This window comes from Gopherus flavomarginatus, chromosome 2 (assembly GCF_025201925.1).
Source record: "Gopherus flavomarginatus isolate rGopFla2 chromosome 2, rGopFla2.mat.asm, whole genome shotgun sequence".
NCBI lineage: Eukaryota > Metazoa > Chordata > Testudines > Testudinidae > Gopherus > Gopherus flavomarginatus.
In genome coordinates, this window is record NC_066618.1 from 140,108,353 (window position 1) to 140,121,930 (window position 13,578).

Genomic DNA, 13,578 nt, shown 5'->3' on the forward strand with positions numbered 1-13,578 from the left:
TGTAGGAGTATTGTAGTTTAATTATTATTGTAGTAAAGCTGTGTGTTTTTTTAAATCCAAAATTGTAATTTTTCATTATTTTTCATACAAGTATTTTGTCAGATTAATTTTTCATTGGATATTAGTGAACCTTTTTTATCTGACAGCAACGTTATAGGCAAGGGTCTTAGAATATACGCTTAAATATAAAAATCAAAACCTTAATTTTGCATAAGGTATTGCAGCATTACTAGCATATTGTAAATAACCCCAACTATACATACAATATGATGGGGGCTAATTTAGCTACAACAAATCAGGAAAAAGATCTTGGAGTCATCGTGGACAGTTGTCTGAAGATGTCTACGCAGTGTGCAGAGGCGGCCAAAAAAGCAAACAGGATGTTAGGAATCATTAAAAAGGGGATAGAGAATAAGACAGAGAATATATTATTGCCCTTATATAAATTGATGGTACGCCCACATCTTGAATCCTGCTTTCAGATGTGGTCGCCTGATCTCAAAAAAGATATACTGGCACTAGAAAAGGTTCAGAGAAGGGCAACTAAAATGATTAGGGGTTTGGAGAGGGTCTCATATGAGGAGAGATTAAAGAGGCTAGGACTCTTCAGCTTGGAAAAGAGAAGACTAAAGGGGGATATGATAGAGGTATATAAAATTATGAGTGATGTGGAGAAAGTAGATAAGGAAAAGTTATTTACTTATTCCCATAACACACGAACTAGGGGTCACCAAATGAAATTAATAAGCAGCAAGTTTAAAACAAATACAAGGAAGTTTTTCTTCACGCAGCGCACAGTCAACTTGTGGAACTCCTTACCTGAGGAGGTTGTGAAGGCTAGGACTATAACAGCGTTTAAAAGAGAACTGAATAAATTCATGGAGGTTAAGTCCATTAATGGCTATTAGCCAGGATGGGTAAGGAATGGTGTCCCTAGCCTCTGTTTGTCAGAGGGTGGAGATGGATGGCAGGAGAGAAATCACTTGATCATTACCTGTTAGGTTCACTCTCTCTGGAGCACCTGGCATTGGCCACTGTCGGTAGACAGGATACTGGGCTAGATGGACCTTTAGTCTGACCCAGTACGGCCATTCTTATGTTCTTATGTCTTGAAATTAAGCAAAATTTGCTTCCTAATGTCATCAGTTTCCAACAGCATTATAGTTCAGAGTCGTAGTCAGGGTTTTAGAGAAAATCACAGGTAATGTTCATACTGTATATCAAAGCAACCGTTCAAAGATAATTGGAGTAAGATCTTAATTCTTTCTTGAGGGAACTCAAATAGGAATTATTTTTCCCTTTGGAAATAGTAAATAAAATCAAATTATTAAAAAAAAATAACTCATCATATTTCATGAACATATGAAGTTCAGACACACAAATTTGAGAGGTCATGATAAATTACAGAGAGAATGATCTGGGTAGACAAGATACTTGCAAGTTGTTTTATGTATTCACACCAGAAGTGAGTTCTCAGCCTCTTTGAACAGTATTTCGGTCATTTGTACAATAGATGTCTGGTAGCTGCAAATGTTAGTGGATAATTTGTGAAGAGAGACTCATGTTTAAGAGCTTGGCTCATTCAGTCAGGGAACAGAGTACCATATCATCCAAGGCTATGGCTACACTGCAGCTTAAGTTGAAATAAATTATGTCGCTCAGGGCTATGAATTAGCCCCCACTCCCTCCCGAGCGACATAACTTTTGCAGCCTTAAGCACTGGTGCAGACAGCAGTATGTCAGGCCAAGATAGCTACTGCCCCTCATGGGGGCTGGAGTAATTAAGCTGATGGGAGAGCTCTCTCCCACAGGCTTAGAGCAGGTACACTAGAAAGCTTACAGCGGCGCAGCTGCATCAGTGCAGCTGTGCTACTGTAAGCCCTCCAGTATAGCCATAGCCTAAGTAACCAATAATACTACGCAATAGTAAATACTCAGTGATTTGTTATTTACAAGTTAAAGTGTGTTGTGAAAATTAATTCCAAAAGGCTTCTAAACATGCTTGCTGAAAAAGTACAAAGATGGAAAGGTGGAAGTTTATAGGATAAATTAGTTGTAATGAATAATTCAGCCAGTTGGCATTGCAAGTTATATGCTCTGTCTGGATTTAGTATGGTTCTATACTTGAGTAAGTGGACAGTATAATTGCCATAGCTAAATAGGTGACATACTGAGAGCAGATGAATATTTTCCATAGGACGCTAACTGAGATTGTGTTCTGCACTAAGGCTAGGAAAAGTAGAAAATTCAGTTTATTTTTGATGTGCTTCTTTGACTGCTGTTAATTTTCATGACCACTGCTCAGTGCCATGTACCTTTTATGTATGTGTCACTCAGCAGTGTAAATTTAGCTATTGAGATACATCTCCCTTCCTTCCTTCCTTCACTCAGGGAGTGTTACCATAGCATTTTCCTCCCAGTTACTACCTCACAGAGCTGCAGATGGGACTGACTCTGAATTCTGTGCTGGTTGCTCTGATACGATGTAGTAGGAGAATGGGAAAGAGGTAACATAGCAGCATGGATAAAACTCCACTTGTTTTTCAAGCAAGAGAACACCTTCTGTCTGACATGGGTTCATCAATTTTTCTTTAACATTGAGAACTGAATTTTGTATAAATGGAAGCAAATCTTGTGGGCTCTCTCATCTGTTTGCTTCTCCCAAGGAGATTCATATGAGGTAGTGTCTGCCTGACACCAGTGTTCACTTCTTTTTTCTTGCAGCTATGGACATGGCTCGAGGAGTTACAAAAAGAGCTGCTCGATGATGTCTATGCAGAGTCTGTGGAGGCTGTGCAAGACTTGATCAAACGCTTTGGCCAGCAGCAACAGACCACTTTACAGGTTACAGTCAATGTCATCAAGGAAGGGGAGGATCTTATACAGCAGCTAAGGTAATGCTTCTTCTTCTTTTTATTATTATTTTTTTTTAAAGAGAAGTTGGTGTTAAATCTCTTCAACATTATGTTTTAAAGCATTGGGGACATTTCTCCTTAAGCCTCTTCCTGCATATACTTCCCCCATATAATAGATCATTACCCTCTTGATTTTTTTATAGGGGGAAGGGCGAGTATAATCAGCAGTACTATTAGATGTATTTCATTCTGTGCAGATCTTATCTAACCCTTTGTTTACAGGAAGTTAGGCTCACAAACATTACCTTCACATAAAGGAGAGTTAGCCTCCATAAATTATCTCTGTGTGACATGAGTCAGCGGGGTATCAGGCAGAGGCACCGTGTGGCATGACACGTTTAAGAATCACTGAACTCTGAGCAGCAGCCCTCTCTAAAGAGACTACTTGTTTTAAACTGACACTTGAAGTTCTTTTGAATGTTAGCACGTGACGTGATTGGGTTTTTTTTTTTTCCTGTAGAGGCAATGTGAACGTGTGATCCTGTCCATTACTGGTAGCTTAAATAAATCCTTGGGCACTTTCTGTATTCTGCAGAAGTGGGTGTTACCTCATCTGTGGTGGTGGTGATTTTTTTTCCTCTTTTTTTTTTTTTTTTTGGCTTTATGCTCAAGTAAAATCGAATCATGTAATTCAGAATACAACGAAGTATGTAGTCATCATGTCTCATTTCCTCTTCAAAATGAAAAGTTTTACATGGGTTTAAATTTTAATCTTGACACAAATAGAATGTAGATTGAATACCAGGGCCGTTGGGGGGAGAGTGGGGGGCAAGTGGGGCAATTTGTCCTAGGCCCCCACGAGAATCTGTGTCTCCCCCCCCGCCTTCACCTTTGCCTTCCCCTATCCACCGGTGCCTCAGCCCGCCGTGTCCAGGAGCGGCCCTGGACAGAGCTAAAGCGGCATGGCTCCAGCGGGGCCTGAGCTCCTGCCGCTCAGAGCCGCGTGGTAAGGGGCTGGGGCTGCAAGCTGTGGCTGAGTGGCGGGAGCTCAGGTCCCGCTGGAGCCATGCCGCTTTAGCTCTGTCCAGGGCAGCTCCTGGATGTGGTGCACTGAAGCTCTGGGAACGGGGGGAGATGGTGGTAAGCAGCATGGAAAGAGGGCCAGGGGGTTGGATAAGGGGCAGGGAGTCCCGGGGACAGTCAGGGGACAGAGGTTCGGGGGGGGCAGTCAGGGGACGGGGAACAGGGGGTTGTATCGTGGGCATTCCGGGGGTCTGCCAGGACTCAATGGGAGGTGGATAGGGGTTAGGGCAGTCAGGGGACAGGGAGCAGGTGGGGTTGGGGGGGAAGGGTCCTGAGGTGGTGGTTGGGGGGGTAGCTTCCTTTAAAATTAGCCACTTTAGATTAACAGTGATTGAGCCAAGAGAGCCATGGGGGAGCGATCACATGAGAAGATCAATATCCATCCTGCACCACCTGCCTCCTTCCCAACCCTACCAAGGGAGACCCCCCCTCCCACTCCCCTGCATTCCCCAGAGGCTCATCGTTCTCAAACTTTTGTACTGGTGACCCCTTTCACATAGCAAACCTATGTGCGACCCCCCGCCCCTTATAAATTAAAAACACTTTTTAATATATTTAACACTGTTATAAATGCTGGAGGTAAAGTGGGTGGAGGCTGACAGCTCGCGACCCCCAGTAATAACCTCGTGACCCCCTGAGGGGTCCCGACCCCCAGTTTGAGAACCTCTGGGTTAATTTAATTTTAGCTCCCTGTGTCCATTCACATGCATGTGCTATTTTGAGCATTTCAGTTTTCACAACATAGGCTCATCCCAGATTCTGGAACAAGCTCAAATGCTCAGTTCGTGGAGTATGTACATAAGCTATACTAAAGACAAACCCGAAGTAACTGTCTCCAGTTTGTGAGGAAACAGATAAATTCATGGTGGCTAAGTCCATTAATGGCTATTAGCCAGGATGGGTAAGGAATGGTGTCCCTAGCCTCTGTCTGTCAAGGGTGGAGATGGATGGCAGGAGAGAGATCACTTGATCATTACCTGTTAGGTTCACTCCCTCTGGGGCATTTGGCATTGGTCACTGTCGGAAGACAGGATACTGGGCTGGATGGACCTTTGGTCTGACCCAGTATGGCCATTCATATGTTCTAACCTAAATGAACCCAAAGTTATGGAGACAGATGTGAGTCAAGGAAGCCAGCAGAGAATCGGAAACCTAGAAAAATCTCTGTCTGGATGGGCTCAGGCGTTTGGTCACAAGCTGAGGTGGTTCAAAAGTTTTGGATTTTTTTTAAGCAGAATTTTTTTTATTGTTTCTTTAAACAATCAAACACAGCAAGCAGGAAATATTTGGCCACACACTTCTGAAACCACAACAAATTTTGAAGGAAAGCAGACATTCTGTGACTTTTTTCTGTTTTTTAAAAACCTCTAGTTTTTGATCCAAAAAAAGTTTTGACGGAAAATATTTATCCAACCCTTTTAATGAGTTTTAGTGCCTTTTAGCACTAGCTGATGCTGAGAACCAGTGATACCTTGTAAAGGAGTTTTCTCAAAACTGGGTTTGTGCCGAGATGGAGAAGGTTTTTAAATTTTTATTTTTCCCAGGGTGGGCCCGGGGGGGAGGGAGTGGGGCAATTTGCCCTGGGCCCGACTGGGGCCCCCACGAGAATATAGTATTCTATAGTATTGCAACTTTTTTTATGGAAGAGGCCCCCAAAATTGCTTTGCCTCAGGCTCCCTGAATCCTCTGGGCCGGCCCTGTTGAATACATGTATTAAACAAGAATATGCCTGTATGTTGAACACTGAGGCAGAAAAAGAAATTAATCTAGTATCCTGATGCTTTATTCAGTTACTACAGCATAATTTTAATCAAAGAACCTTATGTGCTGAAAAAAGGCCAGTTTCCTCCTAGTGTTGTTCATACTAATGGTTTTAGTTAAAAGAGCTTTGTCATGTACGTTTAACAGTTGACTGTATGTAATCCAATTCCTGTTGCTTTTTTTCATAATACCCGTTTTCCTTCCTTTCCACTTTCAATAGGGATTCTGCCATTTCTAGTAACAAGACCCCTCACAACAGTTCTATCAATCACATAGAGACAGTACTGCAGCAGCTGGATGAGGCCCAGTCTCAGATGGAGGAGCTTTTTCAGGAACGCAAGATCAAGCTTGAACTCTTCCTGCAGCTACGCATATTTGAGAGAGATGCAATAGATGTGAGTCTCTGTTTTGTGCATAACATTAATTAAATTTGTTTTAGCCCTATGGGAAGATTTATGCTAAAAAGGATGTATTTTGAATCAGGCATATGAAAATAATGATTTCACTGGTTTAGTTGTTACCTGAATGGTCTGACGGATTTGCTTTCCTCCAAAATATGGAAGTGGCATGGCCTAAGTGTAGAACTGGAAGCTAAAGACTCCTTCATTCTAATCCGAGCTCTGATAAACGCACTCTGTGACCACTGGCAAATTACTTAATCTTGCTGCTACAGTTAATCCGTGTGTAAAATGGAGCATTAAGCTATCAAACTGACTTTTTCACAGGAGTGTAGAGGATGAAATCATTGTAAAGAGCTTGAGTATGAAAAAACACTACATTAATGCTATTCAGTAGTAGTTATAACCGTCCTTTCTTCCTCTTCTACACACCAGATTCTCAGTTGCAGATATATTAAACCTCAAGAGTGCTCTTGAATGGCTGTTTTTGCTGCTCTTGGAAAGCCATAGCTGCTGCAACTAAAACAAACAAAAAGGCCCCCCCCCCCCCCCCCCCCCCAGTTTTCCATAGCATTTAAAATAACAAAAGCCACCCATTCAGTTTTACTTCAAGACCTGCCCAAACTTGCAAGCAGCTTGTGGACTGGCCAACACTTGGATGAAAATACTTGCTACTGGTGTGAATGCTTTTTGGCTATATGTATTTTAAGTAACTTTACATTTCAGATTAATCCACAGAAGAATCTAGATTCCCTATATGTTAGTAAAATGGCCTTTCAAAGATGCTGCTGGTTTAATCATGTATCCTTTAAAAAAATAAAACAATTCAAGCTGTTAACTGCTGTTTGATACTATAAATGCACACACAAATTCTCAGAAACTTAATGCAGAATTAAGGGTGACCAGTGGTGCCTGAATATGGAGAGTGGCTAAATTTAAACCTATGAAAACAAAGAATTGAAGAGTTAAGGTTCATGCCAACCTCCACAGTGCAATCTTAACTCTGCCCTATGGAGCTGGCAATAGCCATGAGAAATGGCTAGAAAGGTGGTGCAAAGGTTAACGAACTACTGAGATGTGGTGGTTTCTCAGTCTCTTCATGTCTTCAAATCAAGAATCTTATTGGAAGATGCTTTAGTCAGACCAAAACTGTTTGGCTCAATGCAAGAGTAACTGGGTGAAATTCTCCGGCCTGCATTATACTTTGTTGTTAAATATCTGTGTATCTATTATAGAAGATATGAGGGAAAACTAAGAACATGCCATTGTTTGCATTTGCTCCACACACTTGAATTCCAGTATTTATCTGCATGCCTTCTAACTACAGTCATTGTGCTAGATGTTTCTGTTCTGAATGGTGGAGCGATTTGTTGAGGCAGCTTGTCAGATCTGTGATGAGTAGAGAGGTGCTTGTGTACCTCGAGGAATCAAATATGCCTCATTTCAGCACTGAGTTTGGTAGCATGTCAATAGAGGTGCACAAAGGTGTCTGTCTGACATAGGGACTGACATACCTCACTGGTCTCAAGGGCTTACTGAGGGTTACGTGAAGGTAATGTCTCAGAAGGAATCTTCAGGGCAAGAGTTGAAGGGTGGTTTATGTGGAGTAGGCTCAGTGTTTGAGTATAGGCCAGGTACAGGCAGCTTCTGTTTTCTACATCTGACTTAAACCTGAGTTTTACCTTAGCTAAGGAAAGGTGTTACACTTCGTCCTAGAGTGCTAATGTGCACTGTTTCCAAAGAGTTTTGTGGTATCTATGAAGGCAGAGTATCCTCAGAGAGGAAACAGTCACAGTTTTGTCACAAGAGTGGTGTGGACCTTAACTTTGTATTTCCTGGTTTTCACCATGTTTAGCCATTCTCCACCTTCCGGAAATGTACAAGGCACACCAGGCAGCCGTAACTTTCTGTTAATGACATTTTCAGCATTTAATTACCTTTGTTTTAAAAAAAAAAAAAAATCACAGCACCTCTGTGATGGGGAATTAGCGCTGTCACCTCTATTCCTGAATCCACATGACTCCCAGGACCACAGCGTCCTCTTCAGTGACACTGCCCTCCAGCTGTGCCACACATTCTATCCCCACTTTGGGGGGAACCTGCAGTCTACTGTCCAGCCACTTCCTTCAGTGCAAACTACAGTCCATGGGCTAGCCCCTTCCTTCAGTGGCTCCAGCACCCTCCTTGCCCTCAGTCTGTAGATCCCTGCAGCCTGCCAGGAGCTGCCTTTAGCTCCCTGAGTCTCTGCCTGCAGCACTGCTCTGCGCAGGGTGCTTGCTGCCCTCCGTCTACAAGGCAGCCACTCCTCCTCCCTTCTCAAGCTCCACGGAGTGACTCTCTTTGCTCTGTTCTGCCCTTCTTATATGGGCCAGCCTGGCCCTGATTGGTTGCTCCTATAATCCCTTCTGTGATTGGCTGCCTCCCGCACATCCTCCCTAGGGCTACTTTTAGCCTCTTTTCTCCCAGTGTGGGGCAGATGCCGCATGACAACCTCCTTTTAATATAGCCCAGCTCTTCCTCTCCAGTGCCTCTGGCTCCTTAGGAATGATTACTCTGGCTACAGAAGTCACTGGCTGCATGTTGATCCCTTCACTGCCCCCTTTATCATCTCTTCCATCTCCCCTCTCTCCGCCTGGCCAGCACAGCCTGGTTCTCCCTTCTCCCCGCAGAGAAACTGGCATCAGCATGGGAACTGCAGTTTGAGGAGAGGCTGCAGGGACTAGCTTGGAGTTAGTGGGGAATCTTCCGATGTCTGTTCCCCAGCTATTTAAAAAACAAGTAGCACTGACTTGCCTTACAGGGGAGTTGAGAGGGTAAATACAATAAAGATTGGGAGGTGTTCAGATACTACAGTGATAAGGGGCCACCTCAGTCCCTGTGATTGGCTGAAGCCCTGCAGCATCCCCACTCCACAGTTCTGACCCCTTCCTTTCCACCCGGCACTGTTCCAGCACTCCATCTGCACTGCTCTGACCCACATGTTCCTTCCCCTGTGCTCAGACTTGCCTTCCACTGCTCCAGTTACTCCAGCATTTCCTCCACCACACTCACTGCTCGAACCTCTACCTCCACGTACCTGTTGTTTTGAGCCCCTCTCTCTCACACCAGCTCCACCCTCATCCTTGCCACTCCGTGCCCCCTGCAAAGTTGAAGGGGATGGGGCAGTGAGCTGCCTGTATCTGCTGGAGGCAGGAAGGGGCAGGAGAGTGCCTCTCCTCCCCCCCCCCCCGGCCAAGTGTAAGGGATAGGGCTCTGCACATCCGTTTACAGCATAGAAGACATGTAGAAGTGTCCCATTAACGTCAATGAGAAGTTCTCAGCAGAACGAGGGCGCTCTACGGAGATGAATGCAGTCTGAATCAATAGCTCTTTGAGTTACTGCAGCATTCATCTAAGTGCCTGTTCTTCGCTATTATCAGGCTGGCCCTCTCCCCCTTCCAGGTTTGCTGCTCTTGTGGGCCAAGCTCAGCTGCTCAGTTTCCATGCTTTGTGCCTGCTCCAAGCATGTCTCCTCTCAGTTCCCCATCCAGAGGGTCAGGGACCTCCAGATGTTAGCTCACAAAAGCAGCAGAGATTGAGGCTCTGACCTTCTCAGACGGTCATGCTTCCCCCAGATTCTGGCTCGTGCTGCAGGGCAGAGAGTGAAGCTTAGAAGTGTCCAGAGCGGCAGAGCCCCCTGCATGCTCATTCACATATGGGGGGTCAGTGAGAGGTGCTCAGAACCTTGCAGAGGGACAGGACTCCCCAGATCCCATCTCGGACATGGGTGTGGGCAAGGAGACTGGCTCAGAGTCCCCAAATCCTGGCTCCTTCTTGGCACCCAGCTGTGTCCCTGAGAGATGGGGCTGTGAATGGGTTCATCCAGGGCTGGAGGAGCAGTGCAGAGGTGGGAAGGGAAGAATGTGGGGCAAACAGTGTTTGAGGGCTCCCTTACCCTAACAAAGGTGACTGTCTAGAGTGTTCTCACTTGTCAGTAGCTGTGCCAAAGCTCCGTCCTACAGGGGAAGTTTGGCAAAGGGACAGAGAACACCCTCCACTACCCAACCCACCCCCTTGCTGCTCCAACCCCCCTGCCTCATCTTCCTGCTTCTACCCCACAAAGTGTATAAGAATCTGAAAATGTTAGGATCAGCTGATGTAAGGGGCAGGGGCTGTTGAAAGGAAACCCTTGACCAAACTGGCCAGTAGCTTGCTCTTCTTTGATCATACTCAGTTCTGTTGCTTAGGAAACAGCTGAAGACCCTGTTTATCTAGGGTCTTTCATCTTCACTTGGTTTAATTCCTTGACAGCAATTCTTAAGTAAAATCAGACTTTTCATTTAGATTTTAGAGCATGTTAAAGCAGAAATTTTGGTGTCAGGGCAAAACTCCCCAAAAGAGCCTTTGCTGGATGCAGGCAGAGAACCGGAAATATGCACAACACGCACTCTCTTGAGAGCTGCCAAGGGTGGGGCTTGAACTCACAATGCGTGGGAGTTGCTCAGGTTCAGTAAACAGAACTTGTCACCTTGAGCCACCCAGTTGCCGTGACAACAGATGGCCTGGAAGCCCTTTTGCTGTTAACAAAGTCCTGGTCTTGCTGAACATATATGCTTGAATCTTTGTGCCAAGTTAGCACAAGCTGATTGGAAATTCCTGACTCTAAACTTAATAACTACTTCAGTATTGCTTCCCCAGCAGGGTAGTGGGAGCTGCGCACTAATTAACAGCAGTGCTGATTGACTGAGATCTAGCTGGGAAGGATCAGAGCCATAGGTTAAGTCTTAGGTGTCTGCAAAATCACGCTGAAACACTAGGGCATGTCTTCACTGGCAACATTAAAGCGCTGCCACAGCAGCTCTTCAATGTGGCTTGTGTAGTCGCGGCTTGTGTAGTCACTCTAAAAAAATCCACCTCCATGAGGGGAATAGCTACCAGCGCAGGTGCACTGTCTACACTGGCACTTTAAAGTGCTGAAACTTGCAGCGCTCAGGCGTGTTTTTTCATACCCCTGAGCAAGAAAATTGCAGCACTGTAAAGTGCCAGTGTAGACAAGCCCACAGATGACTTTGTAAAATGTTGCAGCAAGGGGAGGCTGTATCTTGGAAGCCTTTGCTCAAATGATCCCATATTTGAACCACTGATATTACCCAGCATCCACCATGAGGCACAACCAATTTCAAGCCAATCAGAGGTAGCATGAGGATTTTTAAAGTGCTTAGAGTAGTCTGCTTTTAAACAGAAAGTAATGCTTAGACTTGACTGTCACTACCTTGGCACTCAGCTCTGTTAACCATTTGTGGTTTTTACTGTTTTACTTAGCTTTGATAGTGAAAATAAACTGCTTGATTTCTCAAGCAATAGCACAATTCTGCAGTATTTAAATCCATGGGTACTGTGATACAATCATAGAAAAGTAGGGCTGGAAGAGACCTCAAGATGTTATCGAGACCAGCCTCCTGCACTTAGACCATTCCTGGCAAGTGTTTGTCCAATGGGGATTCCCCAGTCTCCCTTGGAAGTTCATTCCAGATCTTCACTATCCTTATAGTTAGAAAGTTTCTCCTAATATCTAACTTAATCTCCCTTGCTGCAGATCAAGTCCAAAACTACTTGTCCAACCTTCAGTGGACATGGAGAACAATTGATCACTATCCTTTTTATAACAGCCCTTAACATATTTGAAGACTATTATCAGACACGCCCCCAGTCGTCTTTTCTCAAGACTAAACATGCCCAGTTTTTTTAATCTTTCCACATACGTCAGGTCTTGTAAACCTTTTATCATTGTTGTTTGTTCACTCTCGTCTGAACTGTTTCCAGTTTGCTCACATCTGTGGTGTCCAGAATTGGACACAGTATTCTAGCTGAGGCTTCACCAGTGCCGAGGAGAGCAGACAATTTACATCCCTTGTCTTATACAACAGTCCAGTTAATACACCCTAAAATAATTGCCTTTTTCCCAACAGCATCACATTGTTCACTTATATTCATTTTATGGTCCACTATAACCCCCAGATCCTTGTCAGCAGTACTACCGCCTGCCCACGTATTCCCTAGTTTGTATTTGTGCATTTGATTTTTCCTTTCTAAGTTAAGTACTTTGCACTTATCTTCACTGGATTTCATCTTGTTGAATTCAGACCAATTCTCCCAATTTTTCGAGGTCCTTTTGAATTCTAATCCAGAACTCTGAAATGTTATCAACCCCTCCCATCGTCGTGTCATGTGCAAATATTACAAGTATACCATCAACTCCATTATCCTTGTCATTAATGAAAATGTTTAGTAGTACCAGACACATGTCGGATCCCTGCAGGATGCCACTAGATACACCCTCTCAGTTGGACAGCGAACCATTGATAACTACTCTTTTGAATATGGTCGTTCAACTAGTTGTGCATCCGCCTTTGTAGTAATTTAATCTAGACTGCATTTCTCCAGTTTGTTTATAAGAATGCCATGTGGGACTGTGTCAAAAGCCACACTAAAATCAAATTTTATCACATCTACTGCTTTTTCCCTAACCACCAGGCCAGTAACCCTATCAAAGAAGGAAATTAGGTTTGTTTGCCATCACTTGTTCTTGACAAATTTATGTTGGCTATTCAACCCTGTTATCCTGGAAGTACTTACAAACTGATGGTTTAGTAATTTGTTCTAGAAACTGGACTCACCAAAGCCCTGGCTCTCTGTCTGTGCTGCCATTTATAACTGTGCTAGCTCTGTGTGCAGTGTCTGCATGCCCTCCTGAGAGTGGACGTACCCTAAGGGATCCAATATAGCATACCTCAAAACATGCCCATGTTACAGCTTTAAAATACTGTGTGTTTAAGTGGCTAATTTGCATTATGTCTAGTAAGCAAAGTAACCAGAGTTAAAAAATGCATCCAAGCACATAACCCTTCTAACCATTGCTTAAGCTGTGATCCTTTCTGATCAGCTTTTTCCCACATGGCCAGATAAACCCAATAGGTACCAATAGTGCGTCAAGATTTCTGTGCAGCATTCCTGTGTTCTTGTACCTTTTCAATTCTGAGTCACCCCTTGGCAGATCAGTGTCAGAGCCCCTCACCGTGTTACAACCCCCTATAATAGTGCCAGTTTTTCCCATAGCCAGTTAGGCAGCAGCCCCAAGACCTGCATTGTTATTACCCAGCTTACATGAGCACCTCTTAGCTGGACTATCTGGTTTTCAATGTTTTCTGCCTCTCTTTCCTCACCGCTGTTGGTGCCCATCTGTCTTGCTCCCCAAATCACAATGCCCTAGGAATAGTCTTGTCCCAACAAATTGGCTTGTATGATGATTCTTTTCTCATGCCAGTGCCAATTTTCAGTGAAACATATGGGAGTCTAGAAAGGTTTTGTAGTAAAACATAGGTAATAGGCTCCAGATCATTTGGTGTTCGAGGTTTCTCTGTATGAAACAGGTTGGTTTGAGTCCTCTGGCTGTTCTATCTTTTTCTAACCTATCACAAGAAAGTAATCCAGTCTGATCAACA

At 44.1% G+C, this 13,578-nt stretch overlaps 1 protein-coding gene across 4 annotated transcripts in view; it reads left to right on the forward strand.

Annotated features, from left to right (window-relative positions):
* The window catches only part of TRIO (trio Rho guanine nucleotide exchange factor), a 441,700-nt gene that overhangs the window by 237,956 nt on the left and 190,166 nt on the right, over positions 1–13,578 (forward strand). For all 4 annotated transcript variants that reach the window (XM_050937381.1, XM_050937382.1, XM_050937383.1 and 1 more), the window contains exons 12-13: positions 2,725–2,894; positions 5,920–6,094. In XM_050937381.1, the coding sequence (XP_050793338.1) occupies positions 2,725–2,894; positions 5,920–6,094 (345 nt within the window). The remainder of the gene's footprint in view (positions 1–2,724; positions 2,895–5,919; positions 6,095–13,578) is intronic.